This window comes from Poecilia latipinna, unplaced genomic scaffold, assembly GCF_001443285.1.
Source record: "Poecilia latipinna isolate Pla-1442-1.1 unplaced genomic scaffold, P_latipinna-1.0 Scaffold68, whole genome shotgun sequence".
Classification (NCBI taxonomy): domain Eukaryota; kingdom Metazoa; phylum Chordata; class Actinopteri; order Cyprinodontiformes; family Poeciliidae; genus Poecilia; species Poecilia latipinna.
In genome coordinates this window covers 265,357-287,477 of record NW_015112684.1, presented here as the reverse complement: position 1 = coordinate 287,477, position 22,121 = coordinate 265,357, and the positions used below count along the sequence as shown (strand labels likewise).

The window sequence follows — 22,121 nt, the reverse complement described above, 5'->3', positions numbered from 1 at the left end:
TTTATTAAATGAATTCAATTAGTCTGTAAGACTTTTGTCTGAGAAAGAACAATTTGAATACATAAAAAGTCCAAGATTAATATGAAAAACATGTTTGATCAGGTACAAGACAAATAACACTTTTCAGAAAAATTTCACAGATTTAAGGAAGTTGAATGAATAGATTAAAGAATTGTGAAATATCAACTGATTCAGCAGAACACGTAGACTTTTTCAGATCATTCCAGGGGAACTACTTTTACAGGTCCCTACATTTTCCAAAAACTATGACTAAAATAAAACGAGACACAAAAAAAAGTACAAATGTGTACAGTTTTAAGTGTATGTCCTTCTAGGGTCAAAGGTTATGTTTTTATGTCTTACAGAGAGGAAAGGCATAAAGGAACCAACATTAAATATATTTGCTAACAAAGAAAAGTTTGACATTTTTGATAAAATATAAAGCTTCAACGTTTTTCAAATTAATTCAGAACATGTCAATGACGTCAGAAAAGGAAACCATTAATGCTTTACCAGAGCTGTATATAAGAGTCTGTCTGCACATTATCTTCATTATCAGAGGCAAATTTCTGCTCCCTGCTGGTCAAAGAAAAATCATCTGGAGATCTACAGCTTGCACAGTGAGTAACTGGTTACCTCATAGTTGTATAAGTAAACCAAAACAATTTGTAGGTTTTCTTCTCACTTTCGAATACAGGAAAGACAGATTCATTCCTAGCTGTCATCGAAAGAGTTTTAGAGCTTTTAGCTTATAAAAAGGCTGTAAGTTTGAAATATCATGTGTTTCTATTTTCAAATTCATGGAAAAATCTCAAACTAAAAACAGTATTTGAATAGTGACTGTGTACCCTTTAAAAGACAACTAAAAGCAAATAGCCAGTTTCTAAATCTTTAAGCAGGACCAGAGACATATCTAAAATATGCAGGGCAGTGGCCCCTGAGGACCAGAACTGAGAAACTCTGCTGTAGAGAGACAAACACCATCTGTATTTTCAGGTGAAGAAGGGCTTTTCTGTGGATTTTGTCATTTTAACCCAGTAGAGCTCTCTTTCTCTCTGCTGATAACTTAGGAGAGTACAGCTGACCATAAAGCACTTGTACCTTCAATCGTGCACATTGAATTCAAAATCTTTGTTTTTTTGTAATCACACTGAGGTTTTGAAGTTTTATAAGTCATGTTGCGACCATATAAGCCACTGCTTGATCACTTCTCTCCTCTGCTGATGCTGAAAACTTTTCTCTCTCTGTCTGAAAGAAATATTTAAGCTTACAACTTTAAGAACCAGATAACAGTCAAGCATGGGCACAATTTGGAAATGTGTGCGCTTCTGCCAAGCTATGAGCCCTGCTCATAGCTTGAGTGGAGCACATCCCAAATTCTTCATGGACTAGATCCAACCACGGTTTGGAGAGCAGCTAATAATTGTAACAATTGCTCATATTTTGGCATCTTTACCACTGAATACAGTACATGTAGAAATTAATTTTGACAAGATACATAGGGAAATATAATTCGACCAATGAGACGGATGTTCTTGGAGACGGTGAATGAGAAAAGAAAAAAGAAAACAGAAGCTTATAAAATGAAGGTCTAGGCTTCTTCAGACAAACTTGCATGGACCTGTTCAGAAACATCATTCCAAACATCTATTTATCTTTGGTACATTTAATCCCGGAGGAGCAGATATGATTATCACAAAGATCCAGGCAAGGAGGTCAAACAACAAGAAAGTGAAGTATTGTGTGGTGTTTGGAGATTTAAATGTTTGTAAGTTGATCGTTATGAGAGAGGCAGGAAATCATAAGATCTTGTATCTTCTACCTGCTTCTTTTTGAATAAATTATGTAAAACTGCATGCCAATGGACATTATTGTGTATTTTTTTCATGTTTTAATTATTTATTGTCTGTTTGAAATAAATAAAAAACTGCACAAGTATGAGCTTCGTTGACCTTTAAAGTGAACCTGAAATTATAGAAGATTACAAAGTCATTGCCTAAAGAGAAAGAAAAGAAAAGTACTCTCTGTACTAAATGTTCATTGGACAATCATTGAATCCCTCCCTGTTTTTTCTCTTGTTCACTTTTCCTTAAAATAATAAAAAGGTATTTCTCTTCAGTGCACTATCTTTATGAGAAGCTTGTTGGAAAGCTGCACGCTGGGACAGGTTCCTGTTTTTAGAAATTTCAAGTTGCAGAGAGGTAAAAACAACTATTTTGACTCTATTCACAATTAAACTGCCTTATTTTAAAAACACGAGTTAACAATTATAGTGGATTTTATATCAAATTTTACAAATATTAAGTTTATATTTTTGTGTTTAGGTTGAACACAACTTGCAAATGATCACTACAGGCTTGATGATGTTAATTTGTACATCTAAAGTTTTGTCATTAAATGGTAAATACGACTAACTTCATTTAAATTAATGTAAATGATTTATTTCAATATATTCTTCTTACAAAAGTCTTCCTAAGTCATTATGCAATGCTTTTTATTCACAAAACAGTTTTTCATAACCCAACGGTAATATGAATCTTAATTAAGCTACTTTACCTGAAGCTATTTGTTCAAATTTGGGAACTCTGTTTTCAACAGAACAAAATTAAACAATAAAAAACATTTAATGTCAAGTACGGACAAATGCTGACATGTCTTTGAAAACAGAACGTGTCAGCATTTTATTCGTATGTATTAAATATTTCCCTGAACTTTGCTTGATACAACTTATGATTTAAGAAAAAAAATGCTGAAAATGGCACTGACCAGTGATCCAAGCCTCAAATGAAACTACAGAAAGTCTCATTCCTCCATGCTATCTGGGGCACTTGGCCAACAAACCAACATCATGTTTTCTTCTTCTCAAGGTTTAAAAAAATGCATGAGTTATAATAATAATAATAATAATAATAATAATAAGTTAGAGAAACCGTAACCTCCCTGCTGTTTTAGAAAAAATACTCTAAGTTTAAAGTTTGTGAAATTTTAAAGAACAAGTAACACAGGGAGTTTAAATTAATTTTTATGAAGATTTTCTTTAATTATTTACTTAATATTTGTGAAAGTTTCATCATGACATTGTTTTTTACTAAAGTCTTCATCAACAAACCCCCTAAGCTGTTTTGTAGGAGTGGTTCATTGTGGTGCTATGACTGCTATACAACTACATGATTTAGCATTTTTAACTTGAACATTTTGTTTCTATTGCAGGAAGAGACACTGACACAGTATCTCTTTGGAACAGCTTTCTTTTGTCCATTACCTTCTTCATCCAAACTACACAGCATTAATTCCTCCCATCATGTCCAACCAGTCGACCCAGTCTTACCCTCAGGATGCCTACAAGGCTCTGATAAGAGGTATTCAGGAGGTGGACCTTCAGCACTCCAGTGTTCCTTGTAACTTGGTGCTGACAGGAGATGCCTTTCCTGTAGTGATGAACAGCCAGGGTCACATCCTCATGGCTGCTTCTGTGTACGGCCGAGGAAGAATCGTGGTCCTGAGCCACGAGACCTACCTGACCCTCTGTCCTGCTCTGGTAGACAATGCTCTGACCTTGCTGGGAGGAGGGGAGTCTGCCAACCTGTCTTTAGGTGTACCAAAAACAATGAAAGGAGTTGTTGATAACCTCAACAGATCCAGCTACCAAGTCAGTCCTGTTGAGGAATTTAGAGCAGATCTGGGTGTCAGTGTGTATGTAACAGATGCGTACCAAGTGGGTCCAAAGGCAGAAGAGCTGATAGCCTTCGTGAAAGCAGGGGGAGGGTTGCTGATTGGTGGACAAGCTTGGTGGTGGGCTTCACAGAACGAGAATAAAAACCTAATCCTTGAGTTTCCAGGGAATAAAGTTACAGGAGTAGCAGGAATCTACTTTACTGCTCAGTATGGAGAGGCAGAAAAACTTCCCATTTCCCCAGAGATCCCATCCTCCTGGAAAACTGTAGGGTAAGTGTAATCTTTGGTTTCACTGCAAATTCAGACATTTTTTTTAATATGTCATCATTCTTTATAGGTAGTTTTTAGAAATCCAATGGGGAGCTAGATGTTCAAACTCTTCCTCGTACGGTTTTAATGGTGTTAATATATAAGAGTTTTTTTCCTCATTCACTCATCATCACAGCTTTGTGTTTCTGTCTCTTTCATATTGCTACACAGTCATGTGATGGATTTCAAAAAAGACCTGGAGTTCTTGCTGAAAGGGATTTCAGATTTTGACATTCGTGGAAATGGATTTCCCTCTGCAGCTTTGGTCCATGGCCCTCTTGCTTTTCCCATTGGTACCACAGATAAAGGAGAGGCGTTCCTGGCAGGAACCTACTATGGTCGGGGACGGGTCATTGTGGCGACAAATGACTTATTTCAGCAAAATGAGGTGCAGTAAAGGAGACCTGAAAATGTGTTTTACTTTATTTAAAAAATCCATAATGTTTTTTACAGCATGAACTACTGTACTGTCAACACATTTATGTTCTGGCATCATAATGAAATCCAGGCATTAGAGGCCAGTGTCAACTTTCAGATGTGTCTCTGCTTCAAAAACTAAGTGAAATAATAAAGTCATTAGCAGGACTGCTGAGAACTTGTCCTCACACTGAGAATACAATTAATCCATTTGATTCAGACGTGTTGGATCAGCAACACTTCTAAAAGTTGCAGGACACCGGCCCTTGAGGCCTGGAGTTATATACCTCTTCTATAATGTATGGTTTCATATTCTACATCAGGGGTCCCCAAACTTTTTCCTGTGAGGGTCACATAACTTTTCCTTTCTCTGGTGGGAAGTTTGTAACAGAAAAAGTGTGACAATTGCAGAAGTGCCTAAATGTAAAAATTTATTGTTTCCCAGAAAGCACAATCAAACAACCCTCTCTGGGTTCCTCACAGAACAAATCCAGGAAATAACACTATTTATGAAATAAATACCATATTTTCCAGACTATGAGCCACAACCCCAAAGTTTTTAAAAAAAAAACCCAGTAAACATACACATATAAGCCACACCGGGATATAAGCCGCAGATATCTCTGCCGTCCTAGGTTTTCCACAACGATTCAGCAGAGGGGGGGCGGACACCCAAAATTTGAGTCATAACAGGTCAATTGATTATCACATTTATTACGATTGAAAAAGAAAAAGTTGCCAAGTTTACATTTAACTGAACTGATTACGGTAGTTTCCGAACGGTAACTGTAACAGTAAAAGTGCTGATCCTTCGTGTCTGCTACTAGCATGTGCTAAATGAAAACATGGGCGTCTTCATCATCTTCTTCTTCTTCTTCTTCTTCTTCTTCTGCTTTAGATTTCAACAGCAGCTTGCATCCATTATTGTTGCACTACTGCCATCTATTGGATCCTAATATCTATATCTCAAATTCTCACAATGATCCCAGTTTTATTTGAAAAAACGAAAAATCTTCTTTTTCCCCTCAATGCTGTTTAACTGATCAATAACATTCTCAAATTTCAATTCCCTATGAAAATCTAATTCTGTTTTAATGGGCACTTTCTTCTTTGATTTCCAATTTTGACTTCCAATGATTCACTTCCTGCTAAAGAGCCCCCTGGTGGTTGAAGAAAATCCACATTTAAGCCGCACGGGGCTATAAGCCGCAAGTTTCAAAGCTTAGGAAAAAAGTAGCGTATTTTCATATACCAGAAAATACGGTATATGAAAAAAAATTTAAATGCTGTCTGGTATTGTTCAGGGGGCCGGACCAAATGTGGAGGCGGTCCGGATCCGGCCCGCGGGCCGTATTTTGGGGACCACTGTTCTACATCATGGTTATTGGCTGAGAACTAAGAATACTTCTAGTGTCTCTTCCTCTATCTTCTCTTTTCTAACAGAAACTGGCATCATTTTGGAAGAATGCAATTGATTGGTTGGACCAAGGTAGAAAAGGAGTGGCTGGATTTGAGCCAGGCGTCAAACCTTTATCCAACTCAGGTTTGACATGTAAGAAGACAAACTTCAGCTCAGAGCTGAGTGTGTTTGTGTGCAAAGCATACACTAATCTTGATCCTGAGACAATCCAAAACTTTGTGGTCGAGGGAGGAGGCCTGCTGATTGGTGGACATGCCTGGCACTGGGCAACAACACACATTAGCCAGAACCCCATGCAAGACTTCTCAGGTATGGTGCCACATTTCTTCATATTTAAAAAAAAGTTATCAGGCTAATAAGCCAACACAGTAAAAGAGAAATATATACCGTAAAGAGCTGAACAAATTTCAAATCTGGTTTTCTGTGTTCATTTAGTTCCTGTGTCGTCTCGTCTGCTCTTGATTGTTCAGAGCTGTGTCTTGTGTTCACTGATTATCCCTTGTGTATTGAATCCCACCTTTGTCTGTGTTTCCCAATCGTGTCCTTGTCATTGTCTGAAGTTGTGTTTCCAGTGCTACCAGTGTCTGAGTTCCTAGTGTCATTGCTCACCTGTGCTGCCTGGACTTCTGTACACCTTCGTTAGCATCATTAAATCTACATTGTCACTGGTTCTACCGTGTCTCTCACCACCACAAATACTACAACTCACGACAAAATAATTTTATTGTTGTTTTTTGTATAACTGATAGCGGAAAAACATAAAAAAATGTCTCCCCGTACATCTGTGAGGTAATGTAGTATAAGCAGATTAGTGTGAAAAATGACTAATTCTTTGACAGCAAATACATCAATCTAGGATTTTTAGTTGGTTTCGTTCAGCAGTGGTTCTGGCATTGAAATTCACCATTTGAGATTATTTGACCCAGGCTCTCCTTTTTATTGTTAAATCATGAACTCTAACCTTAACTGAGGCAATGAGGTCTGCAGAGCTTTAGACATTGTTTTGTATTCTCCTGGTTGAATTGATGATAGCTCCTAAATCTATTTTGTTTGACCTACCGCTCCTAAGGATATTCACTGCTCCATTCTCTCTCCAGTTGTGAATTATGGCTCTTACCTTGCCGCAATCCTAAACTCTTAGAAATTGATTTTTAATCCTTTCCACACACAGATCTAAGATGTTGTAATAACAATTAATGAAACGTTCGAAAAGGAAGTGGAAATGGCAATACTGTTGTTAAACAGTTTAGTAGCGATTATGTGCATGTAAAACAGTCAAACAAAACTCCCATTATCTAATATGAGCTTATACAATACAACACTGTATATGTAACACAAAACTGTATATGTAATACATACATGCATACATAAATATGTGTGTGTCTATGTGAGACTTACAGCTCAACGTAAAAATAATTTAAAAAAAACATCTGGAAAGCTGGTCATTTGAACTGAATTAACCTTTAATAACTGTGATACCAGTTCAAGTTTTCCTGTTGTTAGATGGGGTATTAATAGTTAGTCATTCCATTGTTTTTTTTTTTTTTTTGTCAAAATGAAAGTAAATCAAGATTATTTTCCTGATAAAAAAAATACTCATTTATTATCTTTTGTGACATTCCTGTCTTACGTCTATTAAAGAAAAGAGAAAAAAACAAACCCTCTTTGAAATGTAATTTTACATCTTAACCTGCCTGTGAAAGACACAGGCAGGGCCGGCTCAAACCTCCATGGGGCCGTAAGCGAAATGTAGTTTTGGGGCCCTCTAGTTCTGCTAACAATGTGGACTGGCTGCAATCAGCAGTCCGATCATTAGATCATTCACACACCAGCTATAAACTTATTGCATCTCTGGCAGTGCTGTTTACATTATATAAGATACATTTATTGGCCAACTGATTTATCAACCAGTTGATTTCTGGGCACCAATTTCCTTAATTTTGGGGGATTGTGATCTACTGATACTTACAGGTGAAGCCCATCTTATCCCCTAATCTTATCTTCATCAGCAAAGGTTTGAAAATCAGCCTCTGTCCTCTCCTGCTCTGCAGTGAGAGGTTTGACTGGCAGACCCACCGGGTCAGGTCTGCACGTTTACAGTTAACAATATTCACCTCACTGTTGCCAACAGTGACTTTCTTGCTAAATTTAACATTTCAGACAAAAAAAATTAATATCAGCCTAAATCAAAATCAGCAGCTCAGGCTGTTTAAAGATCCGTGACCAAGGATCAGCCAGAAAACTGCAATCGGTGCAGCCCTACACACATATTCATGACATCCTTTGGTTAAATAAATTTCTCTTAAGCGTTACTCCAATAGCTAAAAATTTAATTTATACCAGGTGAGTCTTTCTCCCCTGAGAATGTGGACCGGTACCGGTACTGGACTGATTCTGAGCCTTCAAATAATTTTAACAGAAGTTTCACATAACTTAGAAGTTGATGTAAAAATGATGTTTGTTTTAGCCACAAAATGATTATGCTCAGCAGCAAACAACATATCCCCAACTACAGCATAGAGCAGCTCATCGATGTAGCAGCTATGTAGCCTGACGTAAAAACATTTTGCTAGACAATGTCAAACATTGAGAAGTTTTAATTATTGTTATCAAACACGGTGTTTTGAAGCCAAAAATACCTCAGAAATATACAGAGCCAACCATGAGAATCAACTCATTTAAAGTTAAAACTCAGTTTCACACAAACACAAAGACCCTAGCAAAATGTTTGGCTGTTGAACTGGACCGTTCGAGGTCGCTATCAAGCTAACTTTCTATTAGCAGCTCCACTAATCTTTCTGATAAACATTACATTACCAAGGCACATTAAAACAAACCTTTATCTTGGCTTTTTTCTATTCTTCCTCTTTCTTCTCCCTCCCTGAAGTATAAGTCCTTTTTTGCGACATTGTTTTGCTTACTTAACTTCTACCGGAACTTTGGACGTTTGGCTGCTCGTTGCACGGCAGCTCATATTACCGGCGAAGCGTGCAGTACCTACCGAGGCCACCAGGGGACCCCCAAAAGCAATTAATTATTTTTTCATTTTATCAATAAAATAATTTCTACATACATTATCAAATATATATTATTGTAAAAACAAATCACGTCATAGTGAAATTGAGTGTTTTTGATATTATAATGACGTAGAAATTATTACTAAAAAATAAAAAAATAAAAAATCAGCTCCACTGAGGAGGCCCCTTGCTGCTTAGTTTGCTTATGCCTTGGGCCGGCCCTGGATACAGGCATATAATAGCCTGTGTTTTATGTGCAATTGTTTTATTGCACATAAAACAATTGCACACATTGTTTTGTGTAATTCAAAACAACTAATGTCTAATTCTGTGAGTCAAATAAAGATGACCCATTTACAAGATTATTCAGTGCAATTTTCTTGTTCCAGGAAACAAAATCCTGAGCAAAATGGGCTTGGGCTTATTAACACAAACTATAAAGAAAGGTGTCTACAAAGCTCCTGATCCAAGTCAGATCAACAAGCTCTATTTCCGTCATTTCCTGCATCGATTTGCTTGTCATGCTCTGGAGGGTGTAGAACTCACCAAAGAAGAAGAAGAGAGCCTACAGAAACTGGTTTCAGAGTGTGTCTCCTTCTTGAGGATGGAGGCTTATAACAACATCTCTTACATACAGACCCTGTCCCTTCTGACAGACATCTTAAAGAATGTGGGCATTCAACAGGTGGGTATTATAGGTTTTAATTTGTTTTCTCTCTGTACTTTAGATCTATTCAGTTTAAAAATAAGATATCATTGGGTATTTCAAAATACTGGAATAAAAACGATACATGATCCAGTACCCAAGGTCAAACATTTTAGAAACAACCTTTCTGTGCATTTTCAACTCCAAGTATTTGTCTTGCTTCTTTCCTAGATTTCTATATTGTTATGGATGTGTGATTCTGTGACCTTTCTCTTTTGTGTGCTTACATGCACCTGCACGCTTACAGAACCAAAGAATGTAAGACTGGCAACAGTCACACATAAAAATAAGCACTGATTAAGGCAGGCCAACAACACTTGGAGACGATGCAGAATAAGGAAAAGGTGAAAGCAGACCCCACGTTACATTCTTTGCTTCACTTGGTGTCTCCCTTAAGCTGTGCTGAGTGGAGTCCAGCTCTGTAACAATGAATGTCACTCTGTAGCTGTTCAATTTATATGACTTGTAACATTTGATCATAAGTGTAAAACCTGTATTACAGTTACTCAAATCTCATTACTTCTCAATTGAGGGGTTTAACAGTCAGGTACAGGAACTGTAAAATGGACCTGGGTGTTGCACAGAAGGCAAAAGGGTGCAACACAACAACATCTAGTTTGGTGAAAAAGGCCATTCTGATTCAAGTTTGGTTGAGGGAATTGAGCTTTTTCTCAGAAGTAACCTTTCTTTATGCAAGAAAAAAGTTCATTTTTGGTTTCATCTTAGCAGAGCGCAGAGCTGTGTGATCTACATGACTGGCCTTGTCTTCCTTATGTAGTTTGTTCTGTAATGTTAAACCTCTGATACTTTCATAAATCAGCTGAAGTTATACTGAGAATCAATTATACTGAGACAAAGCCTGATTGAAACCTATAAAATAAAATGGAAAGGTTCTTTATTGTCCCACAATGGGAAAATGATTTACATTATCCTGGAACATCCAAAGAGTCTGTGATTTCAGCCACAAGTGTCTCTACTAAATACTGAATAGAACATGGAAAATATTTATGCAAATGCCTTTGTTTATGTTAAATATTTTTATTTAATTGTTATTTTTGAAAGAATCTGATTTCACTTTGACATTAAAGTTTATTGTAGCTTTCTTGTCAAAAATGCCAAACTTTGTTAATGATGAATTAATTATAAAAGCAAGAAAAAGGGTAAAACATGCAAGGGGGTGAAAACTTTTTATAATAAATGTCAATGCTTTTGCAAAGCACTGGTTTCTAAGAGTTCATATGAACTATATTATTTCAAGGCAAGTAAGGAGAACCCTGTGAAGAGACCCAAAGAGCATGCACTCCTCAGTCTGGCAACCAGTGTGTATGATGCTTCCCTAAACCAGGAGGAGCTTCTGCCCTACATCATCAAGGATAACCCGCCACTACCCGTGGTCAAGAACCAACAAATCAAGATCACTGCACAAACAGGAAGTCAGAGATCACTGAAAAATATGAAAAAAATACTTTTATATAATGGTAAAAATGAAATGACTCATTGGCTTGTTTTTCGTGATTATGTGACAGAATACATGGAGTGGATCAGTACAGGCCTGTACCTCTCTCCTGGCATGAAGACAGAAATGATCTTACCACCAAAGTTTGTGGATAATACATGGAAGGTAGTGTACATGAACTCAAACTATTGCTGTCTTTATTTATTCCCCTAAACATTATGCTAAATCCTAGAGCATCTGAATGAAATGCAATTCTGATATTACCAAACATTAGTGCCTTAAAAGGGACACTTAATGCAAAATCCACTGTTTTAGAACTAAAGTACATTTTAGAGTCTCTTGGAGTGGAAAAAGGCACATTTAGTCTCTCTCATTGTTACATAGATCTTTTTATAATCTGTTGTAGCCATATTTTTCAATATGGTCACCTTTCTCTATTCCTTATTATGGTTTTTGAACAATAATATCACAATATTTTTTTGCAGAATTGGTAAATAAGGTCATGGACTTCTGGCTAACCAGTTTGATGAATCCACTATTTTTATATCTTGCATGGAATTTGTAGTCCAGATTCATAAACGCCAAAGCTGCAGGTGGACAAGTCAAATTTTTCAGCTGTAGGATGTCTTTATCCACACAATTCATTACACTGCCTCATAGTATCAGGTTGCTAAAGCACTGGTTCTTGAAGCAATCAAAGACTTTCTCCACTGAAATAAATAGCATTGTGCCTTCTGCTTATGTTTGCACTGTGTTCACTTTCAGCACTTTGGGGACATAACTGTAGTACTATGTGTTTTGAATTGTATTATTGCATCATTTGGTTGGGATTTTATTATGCCGCTTTTGTCTTGGGGAGCAGATGATCCTCATCTATTCAGTGGCCTTTCTGCACCTAAAGATAATTGTAACAGAATACAGATAAAAAAAGGGGCCTGTGGAGAAATTCAGACCAAACCATTACATTTCCACTCTATATGGACCACAACTAAATGATTTAAATGTCAAAGGGAAATTATTTAAAGGGAATGATTTAAAAGCTTTGTATGTGCACTTTAATTCATAACTGTGTCTCACTTTTTAGTAAAAATAAATAAATAAATAAAAAATCATGCCCAAAATACATCAGATTTTGAGGCATCATGAGATTTCAAACTTGTAATACTTGGTCTGTGTCACCCGAAGATCCAAATAGGCTGCCAAAGTGATACGCTGGTAAAAAAGAAATTACAGAGAGCTCCACGTGTTATCAAGAGGTTCCCTGTTACATCAGAGAGGATGCAGGTGTGGAACTTGTGGGGAGGACTCATTTACCTGTTGGCTCCTCGTGACGTGAAGGTGGAGGACGAAAAGATCGTGGTTCAGGAGGCGATCACTGCTCCTTATTACAAGTCTGGTGAGTTTATTTTGTGGTCCATAAGGGGATATTTTGAGAATCCAAGTGATGAGCTCTGGGCTTTCTGATATACTGTGTACATCACATTCATTGGTTGCTTGGTAACTTTCTAAACAGTCATAACATTAGTTGAAATGTTATGACTTTCCATCCCATTTGCAACTGTTTGGATCTGCTATGCATTTTGTTTGAAGACACCATTGTAAATTGCCTACTTATATTTAGAAAATGAAATTATCAATTCTTCATGATAGAAGGGAGGATAGTTTATATTACTAGGTTGACTTTTTTAGTGTCAGTAATGAATTTCATTTTTAGGGATGTTCACATCTTTACCAATAGTGCCAGGTATGGAAGTTGCTCTATTCCATAAAACAAACTATGCTGTTTTCAAAGAACAACAAGACTCTGGCTTATGCAGTCATAATAAACCTGAGTTTGTTCCTTTCAGAAGCTTGCACATTCGTAATGTTTGATATACAACGCACTCATTTTATTTTACTTTTGTAGCCATGATTTGCAGAATCATGGATACATTACAATAGACACAGAAAACTTCCAGCTAGATTACCATATCTGTTTGGGATGCAGCCTTATTTCTCTATCTGACATGAAATCTTACACTTTTCCTTTTGCAGGTCACTTAGGATTACCATTTATTTTTTTCAATGCCAGAATAGTGAGCAAGATCATTGTTTGATCTAAAGTTTTAATTGGTTTCCTTGTTATTTGGTTTTTCATAAAGGCTTGGGTTAAACATTTCCTTCAGAAACTTTTTGCAGTTTGATGAAATTGCAGTTAATTCCTCCAGAAAACACTAATAGAGTGACCTTTTTAAGTCTGCTCTCACCTTAATAAGGTTTAGATCATGGTTTTAAAATGCAGCTTGATTAAAAACAGAACTCACAATTTCATCAAGGGGGTTCTATATCAGGTATCAGGTAAAATATGTTACACCAATTAGATTAATAAGAAAATAAATATTCAAACACTTAATATGGAATTTATTGATTTTTAGTAATAATGACATTCAAAAAACCACAATACTAAGACATAATAATAGTTATTCTGATCAATAGGAGATCGGTAACCAAAATCTCTCAAAAAATAATGTAAGGTTAGATTTAAATTACTCAGTTTATGTTAGCATAATAAATAAATGTCCAAAGATTTTAGTTCGTTTTAATTCTGAAATATGTCCACAATAGAGTCCCATATCCTCAACAAAAACAAAGTCCTGAAAATAGTTCAATTCAAAGTCCCAATCCAAAATGAAATATCCATAACGATATTCCCCCAGACCCTCAAAAATCCGCAAAAAGAAAAATAAATTCCAGATCTCACCAAGAGCGTCTTTTTCCCCCCTCCGTGGTGTCCTCTCACACCAGGCGGCGTTTGGGTGCCTCCGATCCAGTTTCCAAAAGCAAGATCTGTGGCGCTGAGGCGAACTCTGACTGCCGTTTATGTTTTTTCTTTCATTTTTGTTTACTTGTTTCAAACATTCATAAAGACAAGTCTCCCGCTGCACAGATATGACGGTGTGTGTCTTCCTCTGTGGTTGCGCTCCCGCGGGCCGACGCACACGCCCCTTTTTTATTTGGTTATCACAACCACACCTAAAGCCCGCATGATGCTGCCCCCCAAAAAATCTGTTTTAAACAGTGGAAACTTAAGAAAATTCAACAATCAAATGACTGAAACTGTCCTAAAAAACAGTCTGATATATTTAAATTTGAATTTATTTTGGTCAAAAGACAACAAACTGGTTACGTTACAATGGTCACTGAAAACACTGACTATGTGGTCCTCACCTTTCTGACTTATATCTTATAATGTTGCTTTAATATTCCCCTCCTAATATAATCTATTCTGACGTGAATAGTTTCTCCTGCTGGAAAGCAATTGCTTCCACCCCTGGGTTCAAAGTAGACCTTTCTTCTGTCCATTTGAAATGTCTTGCAAATTTGCAAATGTCTTGTAAATTCCCTATATATGAATAAAACATTGAATTATTTCAAATTAGATCATAAGAGAAGCTAACTTTCAGAGAGACTGCTTGTTTAAGTAAGTTTCATTTTGGGATATATACAATCCACACTGTGTACAGTATGGCAGGGCTCTATTATGATTTGGACAACAAAGATGACTGGCCAAGGCCGAAGATCACTTCGGTGACTTTTCTTCAGGTGAATAAAAGAGGACAGGTGCAGAGTAGATAGAGAGGACGTTTAAGCCAGGTTAAAAATAGACAAACAGCAGTACCTTCAGCGCAAGAGTCCATCACTCTTCAGTTTGACTTCTAAGGAGTCTAACCACAGACGGACTCCCTGTGGTGCAGAGCCCAGCTTTAAAAGCACAGGCTCCGCCCACAGGAAGACAAGACAACAACAAACCTTCTAACTCAAGTAAACTCTTAAGGTTTACAAAGTAATAATAATAATAATAATAATAATAACAATAATAATAATGAGAGAAAAAGAAAAAAAATATATAAAAAAATAAATTTGTGACCAGAAATGCAATACTCAAATCGGAAACAGCCCTGTTTGAACATTTGAACTGGGAAAATGTTTGAAGCTGAAAATAAGTTATGGATATGATAATTGAAGCAGGAACACCGCGAGTGCACCCACGATGAACCATGTTAGTTTGAGCTGCAACAAAAGTAAGTTAGCGGTTGTGCATTTGTGTATATATGTGCGGGCGTACTCGCACGCAAACAAGGACTGTATAACTACGTTCCAGCTCGTTACGGCTCCTCCGTCACATACAGTTTTGTACTTGTCATTTGCATATTTTTCTAAGTTGCTTTCATCACAACATCCGTCCTTGGCTTACTTCAGGTGTAACTAAAGAAGCTGATTGGTCCTCTCTGCGCAAAGCTCCTGCACCCTGGGCAGAGATGGAGTTTGAGAACATCATCCTTACTGTACCGTCACACCTCATTCGTGACCTGGAGAACGTTCTGGAGGTGGAAAAACTCTGGAATGGCATCATGAAGGGTGTTGCAGATCTAGCTGTCATTCCACAAAAATTCATCCGCAAAGAACGTATCGTGGCTGATGTGCAGATTTCTGCAGGTAAGGATGCAGGAAATGTAAATCATCTAACTTCCTTTTACATTGATGTGTTGGCATATTTAGGATAAATAATTCTGCAGGAATTTCTTGTAATCTTGGTCAAGTAGCTTAAAGTGACAAATCCAAGTAATAAATACAAATAAATAATGTCTATCAAACAATAAGGTAAACACAAATTGTAATTTTAATATTTAAGGTTTCCATAGAAAATGAGTTTTAATATAACTCAAGACACAAGTTTTAACACATAAAAACACAACAGAATCCTACTAATATCACCTCAGGGGCTTCTTTTTTCTAGATATCTCAAGAGAGTCATATGGTTTTATTCAAAATCATTAAATTTAAGGTGGAGAAAGAAGACAACACTGTTGCTGTGAGGAAAAAAGCTGGCTGAAAATGAGAAAGATGTTGATTATTTTCTGATCTTAGTTGAACTGAAATCAGAACTAAATTGTGTTTTCTCCTCCCAGGTTGGATGCATGCAGGCTATCCCATCATGATGCACTCATCCGCAGGAGCTGAGCTGTTCAACCCACAAGATGCCCGGACCAAAGGTCTGTGGGGAGAAATTCATGAACTGGGGCACAACCAGCAGAGAAGCCCCTGGGAGTTTCCACCACACACTGGAGAGGCCACATGCAACCTGTGGTCAGTGTATGTGCATGAGGAGGTGCTGGGACTCAACAGAGAAAAGGTGACTTATCTTTTAGTTTGTTGAGTATTGAGTTTTATCCATTTATGACTATTTTTGCCTCAACTAATCACATCTCCCACATCACAGAGAAAAAGCAAGAACAGCAGTTCAGGAATTATGAACAGTAACTTTTTGTTGTTGAACCACAAATATTCTTCACATCATACATCAGCCTGCATATATTGAGCAGTTTAGCAGATCAGACTTGTACTGTGAAGATGGAGACATTTATAAGTTTGTTTCATTGACATATTATCAGATTGACATCACATAATTTTATGGAAAAGCCTCACAAAGTCATCTACTGTAGCGACAAGTAAGAGGGAAGACTTTAAGATATTTATGTTGCAAGTCTAGAATTGCCTTTAGACTCTCTGTACATGTTGCAACAAACATGAATCTGGTAACGGTCAGATGATGTTTATCTAAGTCACAGAGTGAACTTTTGCTACCTTTATCTAAAATAAAATCAATGTCTTTAAATCAGGCTAGTAGGAACATCACCTCAGCCAAACGGAAGCGCTATATAGAGGAATACGTTAAAGGAGGCAAGAATCTCAGCGACTGGAACGTTTGGACTGCCCTGGAGACATACCTGCAGGTTAGAGAAAAAACAAATAAAAGTAATTTAAAGGAAAATCTGTAAAGGATTGATCGAACGTTAGTCTTCCAGTAGGTTAATTGATAGTTGTGGTAACAGATGAATGACTGAATGAATGATGCATTGTGGATTCAAGACAACAATTTTCAGCCTACTGTTTATTCACAGAGGACACGTTATTGAACTTTTATGAACACAATCAATGGTATGAATGTTGACATACAATAAAAAGTCCTTTTGAAATAAAAAGACAGAACAGTCACTGTGTTTATATCTGAGGTCACATCTGCATAAGCCTGTTTTCTTCTTTGTAGCTCCAGGAAAAGTTTGGCTGGGATGCCTTTAAAAAGGTGTTTGCTGCCTACCATGACATGACCAACCATCCCAATGACAAAGAAGTGAAGATGAACCTCTATGCTGAGACTTTCTCCAGAGCTGTGAACATGAACCTGACTGGATTCTTCAAAGCCTGGGGATGGCCCATCCAAAGAGCCACAGAGGAGAAACTCTCCGACCTGCCTCTCTGGACCGATCACCCAATGGCCTAACATGATGGCCTATAACTAAAACTACTACTGGGGCAAGTTTAAACTGTAACCTGGTTTTATTGATAATGATAGCGGTAGTTTGTCTTTTCTTTCCAGTATAATGCTACAAATATTGAATAATATACTGAAATTAAACATGATTATCAAGGAATGATTTTTGGGGTGACTGATTTTAAAGACAACATTAACAATGAGATGTGATGTGTTGTTTTAGAAAATGGAAACATTAGAGTTAGCTTAAAGAAAAGAAGCTCATTGAAGTATGATGGAGCAGGTTGGCCAATGGCTCATAAAAAACAGCATAATTCATATACAAGCATTACATCATTAGTTAAGTTACCTGAAACATTAATTCATAATAAAATTAAACTTATCATCTTGGTATCTAGTATGACTCTAAATTAATTTCTATCTCAAGTATTTTTTTAGTTAAATGAAACTTGTTTTATTTCAGTAAAGTTAATTTAAAAAAAAATAATCTTGACAATACTGGGACAATATTTAGAATTCCATTTTTAACAGATGAACAGCATGGGTGATATGTAAGGAAACAGGGAAAAAAATCACTGTTTATTATCCTTTTAATGTACTCATATATTGCAATATTAATTTCTTTAAGTAATTACTCTTCTCTCTGTCAGTACATTTAAACACTCAGTTCCTTCATGTTTTCTGGTTCTGACTTGTAATGTTTTAATGGTTGCTTGTCACAACTGTACTGCTAACCACAATAAAGGTTTCTTTTCTATTTTCTACTTGACTGTCTTGCTGTCAAGATATTCTCTCAAGACATTGCAAAGTTTGGTATTGCATTTTATAGTGTGGCTCTAAACCTTAACTGAAGAATGAAAAAAAAAAATCTAAAAATTACATTTTTACAGCACCAGCGACAGAGTTGATCAAATAGTTTTGTATATTATACGGACACATTTACAATGACAATAAAGGCCGAAAATGCATAAGAATGTGAAGCTGCTCGCGCCACCTGGTGGTCACAGTCATTACGACATGTACTGCTTCAAAACAGTAAACCGGACATGGCCTGTGGGACAGCAGTCGCTGTGTACATGATCAATCCAGTATCATATCTGTATACTGGCCTGATTAAAAATAATAATAATAAAAGATGACCTACCTTGAGTCCCAAATGTCAGACCAACCCACCCAGGAATTGTCTCTGTTCCCCCAATTAGCCAATCAGGGCCTGACCAGGATCAGCTCTACATAGGCCTGATAACGAGCCATCCATTTGATTCAGGTGTGTTGAAGCAGGGATGCATCTGAAAGTTGCAGGATGGTAGCTCTTGAGGACTGGACTTGGGCACCCCTGCTCTAGAACCACCTATGGGATGTAGGTCTGAGGCATTTTGTTAGCATGTTTTCCTTCATTCTTGTAGCTTGATACGAAGTCAGGTTATCCAAACTGGATACTGCACTACTACCATTCAAATTTAAAAGAAAAAAAACACACCTCAGTGCGTTCTCGAAGGGCCACGTGCCCAAGCTACCTGTATATGTACGTGTGTATGTCTTAAATAAGTAGGAAGACAATCCAAAGGGTAATTTGAAGGCTGCAGATGCTTAATAACTGAGGTCAGTTCATCTAAAGAAACTGGCTAAAAATGCTCCAGAATAGCTATGCATTGTGGCATTTCATGGGAATCTGAATCTACCGGGGTACTCGAGCCTCTAAGAGCTACAATTTTTTCTGTGAAAACCTTAGAGAAAGCCTCACAAAGTTAAAGAGGATAAATGGATTAACAGTACTTTCCAGGACCTTAAAAAGATCTTCTTGGCCTCCCTGCCCCAAAGTCTGACAGCGGCAGCAAAGGCATGTTGCCATATCTGAATTCATTATATGGTGTTTGCTTTGCAAATGACTCAACTTCAGTTGGGAGATGTCATGATTTCATAAGCTCTGCGGCCGACAATGGGACTCGTTGCTGTTCCTCTGTTATCGATCATTTCATACACAAACTGCTGGTACATAAAATGCTGATGAGAAAAAACATTCCCCTCATTGTTTTTGCGCCTCCTCTGGTGCAGCGCCCCTTTGCGTTGCATACAGTGCATACCCACTTTTTGCGCCACTGATGGAAAATACGGACGCGTTATAGAGGTTCAGAGTCACCATCTATAAATTTAATCCAACAGTCATTCAGAACAAGACCAGCAGGGTCAGGTCTACTACACAACACAGGAAAGAAGATGCACAAATATATTTCTGAAACAATCCAGCACACACGATATTGGCTGACAAACTGGGCATTGACTGGTGTCCCCAGGTGTTGTAAGGTTTGAGTTAGGCCAAAATACAGACAGGAGTACATGAAAAACAAAGAACTACAGCAACACAGGAAGAGCACAAAATGAAAACTTTGCAGGAAGTGAACCAGCAATGAATAATGAAAAAAAGAGCTTAAATACATAGAAAATGACTTATTACATCAGAGTTAGGTGAGTCTAATCAAGGAAGTAATGAACAGCTGTGAGAGAGGAAACCAAACCTATACATGTGATATGATCTCCTATTTAGTGGTCAGATTTGAAAATGTAGAGACCTGTAAAAGTAGTTTCACACAGTCTGCTGCCGTTTTCCTGGAATGGCTTGTGAAATTTTACGTTCTGCTGAAGCAATTGATATTTCATAATTCTTAAATTCCTTTTTTCAACTTCCTTAAATCTGCCAATTTCTTCAGAAAATGTTATTTGTCTTGTACGTGATCAAATATGCTTTTCATATTAATCTTGGACTTTTTATGTATTCAGTGTTGCTTCTCAGGCTGGAAAAATCTCTACAAACAAAATGAATAAATTTTTTTAAAGAATTGTGTGCTGAAGTTTTAACTTATTATGGATTTTAAATTTATTCTTCCTACGTCTAATACATAATTTTTTATTCCATGGAAAGGACTTGTTTACAAGTTTTCTATATGGTTGAGTTTGCATATTTGGAGGCTATTTAAACACTCAATGCCAATCAGAGAGAAAATTAAGACACCTTTTGTCAAACTTTTAGAAGTTTTGACAGATTGACAGGTGACCTCTAGACAAGTCTTGTTGGTTATAAGGTCTACATACTTAGTTTCTAAAGTAGAAAGTTGTGGCAGAGAAACCGTTTGACAGGAAGTCAAATGTGGCAGAGAAAAACAACCATTAGACAGGAAGTCAAATGGTTGCTATTCTTTGCCACATGCACTCAGCGTCCTCTGATCTAAATTTGAAAATATAATTAAGAAGGACAGAATCTTTTTTTTTTTTTTTTACTTATTTACAAAAGGCAGAGAATATCCTCAGAGTTCAAAGTTTGATTCGCGTACTATGTCTTGCTGGGGAAACAAATTGTTTGTTGCACCTGCAGTTCTGCCTGCTCAGGTGGCTGCAGATGCTGCAGTCGATCAGCATCCTCGGAGTGTGGTAGTGCTGCATCTACGTTTCTCATCTGGAGGAAAAGGTAATCGAGCATAAAAAGTGAAAATGCAGCAGACTGTGTGAAGTGTGAAACTACTTTTACAGGTCCCTACATTTTCCAAAACATATGACTAAATTAAAATGAGATACAAAAGAGTTCAAATGTGTACATTTTTAAGTGTATGTCCTTCTAGGGTCAAAGGTTATGTTTTTGTGTCTTACAGAGAGGAAAGGCATAAAGGAACCAACATTAAATATATTTGCTAACAAAGAAAAGTTTGACATTTTTGATAAAATATAAAGCTTCAACATTTTTCAAATTAATTCTTGCATGCAGCTTATTGCCACATGAAAAAATGACTTCAATAGAAGTCATATACTTCCTTTTTCAGAAATCTCACCCTCCCTTTTACAGACATTATCAGTGACTCATTTTCTCAACAGCAGAACATGACAATGACGTCAGAAAAGGAAACCATTAATGTTTTACCAGAGCTGTATATAAGAGTCTGTCTGCACAGTATCTTCATTATGAGAGACAAATTTCTGCTCCCTGCTTGTCAAAGAAAAATCATCTGGAGATCTACAGCTTGCACAGTGAGTAACTGGTTACCTCATAGTTGTATAAGTGAACCAAAACAATTTGTAGGTTTTCTTCTCACTTTCGAATACAGGAAAGACAGATTCATTCCTAGCTGTCATCGAAAGATTTTTAGAGCTTTTAGCTTATAAAAAGGCTGTAAGTTTGAAATAACAAGTGTTTCTATTTTTAAATTCATTTAAAAATCTCAACTCAAAAACAGTATTTTGAATAGTGACTGGGTACCCTTTAAAAGACAACTAAAAGCAAATAGCCAGTTTCTAAATTTTTTAAGCAGCCAAAATATCATCCTGCTTTCAGCTTGAGATAAATAAAACTAAAAGTATTATTCTAAAAAAATTATATTCAATCCCATAAACAATTATGGCACTAAAAATGATTGAAAACACTCAATTTGCACATCAGTTTATTACACAGTTAATTTTATTCTAAGTTAATTGACTATTGCCATTTATTGATCACTTTTGATGACAAATAGGGCTGGTGTTCACTGGAATTTTTCCATAACCTTGTCAAAATCTGGGGAATTTCTCTGTATTTAAGAGGAATATTAGTGCCTCCACAATCATTTTGAGCCTTGCTCTAGAACAGTGCTTCTCAATTCTGGTCCTCTGCACCGCTGCCCTGCATGTTTTAGGTCAGGAATCCTCAAATCAAGGGCTGGAGGGCAGGTGTCCTGCAGGCGTGTTGAACTAGGGACACAGCTAGAAGTTGCAATTTGCAAATAATTTGCAAATTGCAAATTATTTGCAATTTGCAAATTATTGCATGACCTCATTTGCAATAA

At 36.9% G+C, this 22,121-nt stretch overlaps 2 protein-coding genes across 3 annotated transcripts in view; both read left to right on the top strand.

Annotated features, from left to right (window-relative positions):
* Positions 1-537: 537 nt before the first annotated feature.
* Positions 538-18,074, top strand: LOC106965160 (TRPM8 channel-associated factor homolog). 2 transcript variants are annotated; one of them, XM_015061086.1, is made up of 12 exons: positions 538-620; positions 3,211-3,945; positions 4,156-4,372; positions 5,845-6,130; positions 9,228-9,523; positions 10,803-10,977; positions 11,071-11,165; positions 12,186-12,396; positions 15,240-15,476; positions 15,950-16,173; positions 16,661-16,774; positions 17,089-18,074. In XM_015061086.1, the coding sequence occupies exons 2-12, from the start codon at positions 3,302-3,304 to the stop codon at positions 17,320-17,322; spliced, it is 2,733 nt and encodes a 910-aa protein (XP_014916572.1). In that variant the 5' UTR covers positions 538-620; positions 3,211-3,301; the 3' UTR covers positions 17,323-18,074. The 2 variants fall into 2 exon arrangements, with proteins under 2 accessions (XP_014916572.1, XP_014916580.1); XM_015061094.1 differs by lacking the exon at positions 538-620 and adding an exon at positions 2,121-2,201.
* Positions 18,075-21,306: 3,232 nt separating this feature from the next.
* Positions 21,307-22,121, top strand: part of LOC106965146 (TRPM8 channel-associated factor homolog) — a 20,814-nt gene continuing 19,999 nt past the window's right edge. Inside the window, exon 1 of the mRNA XM_015061077.1 lies at positions 21,307-21,330. The gene's annotated coding sequence lies outside the window, so the exon portion shown is untranslated. The remainder of the gene's footprint in view (positions 21,331-22,121) is intronic.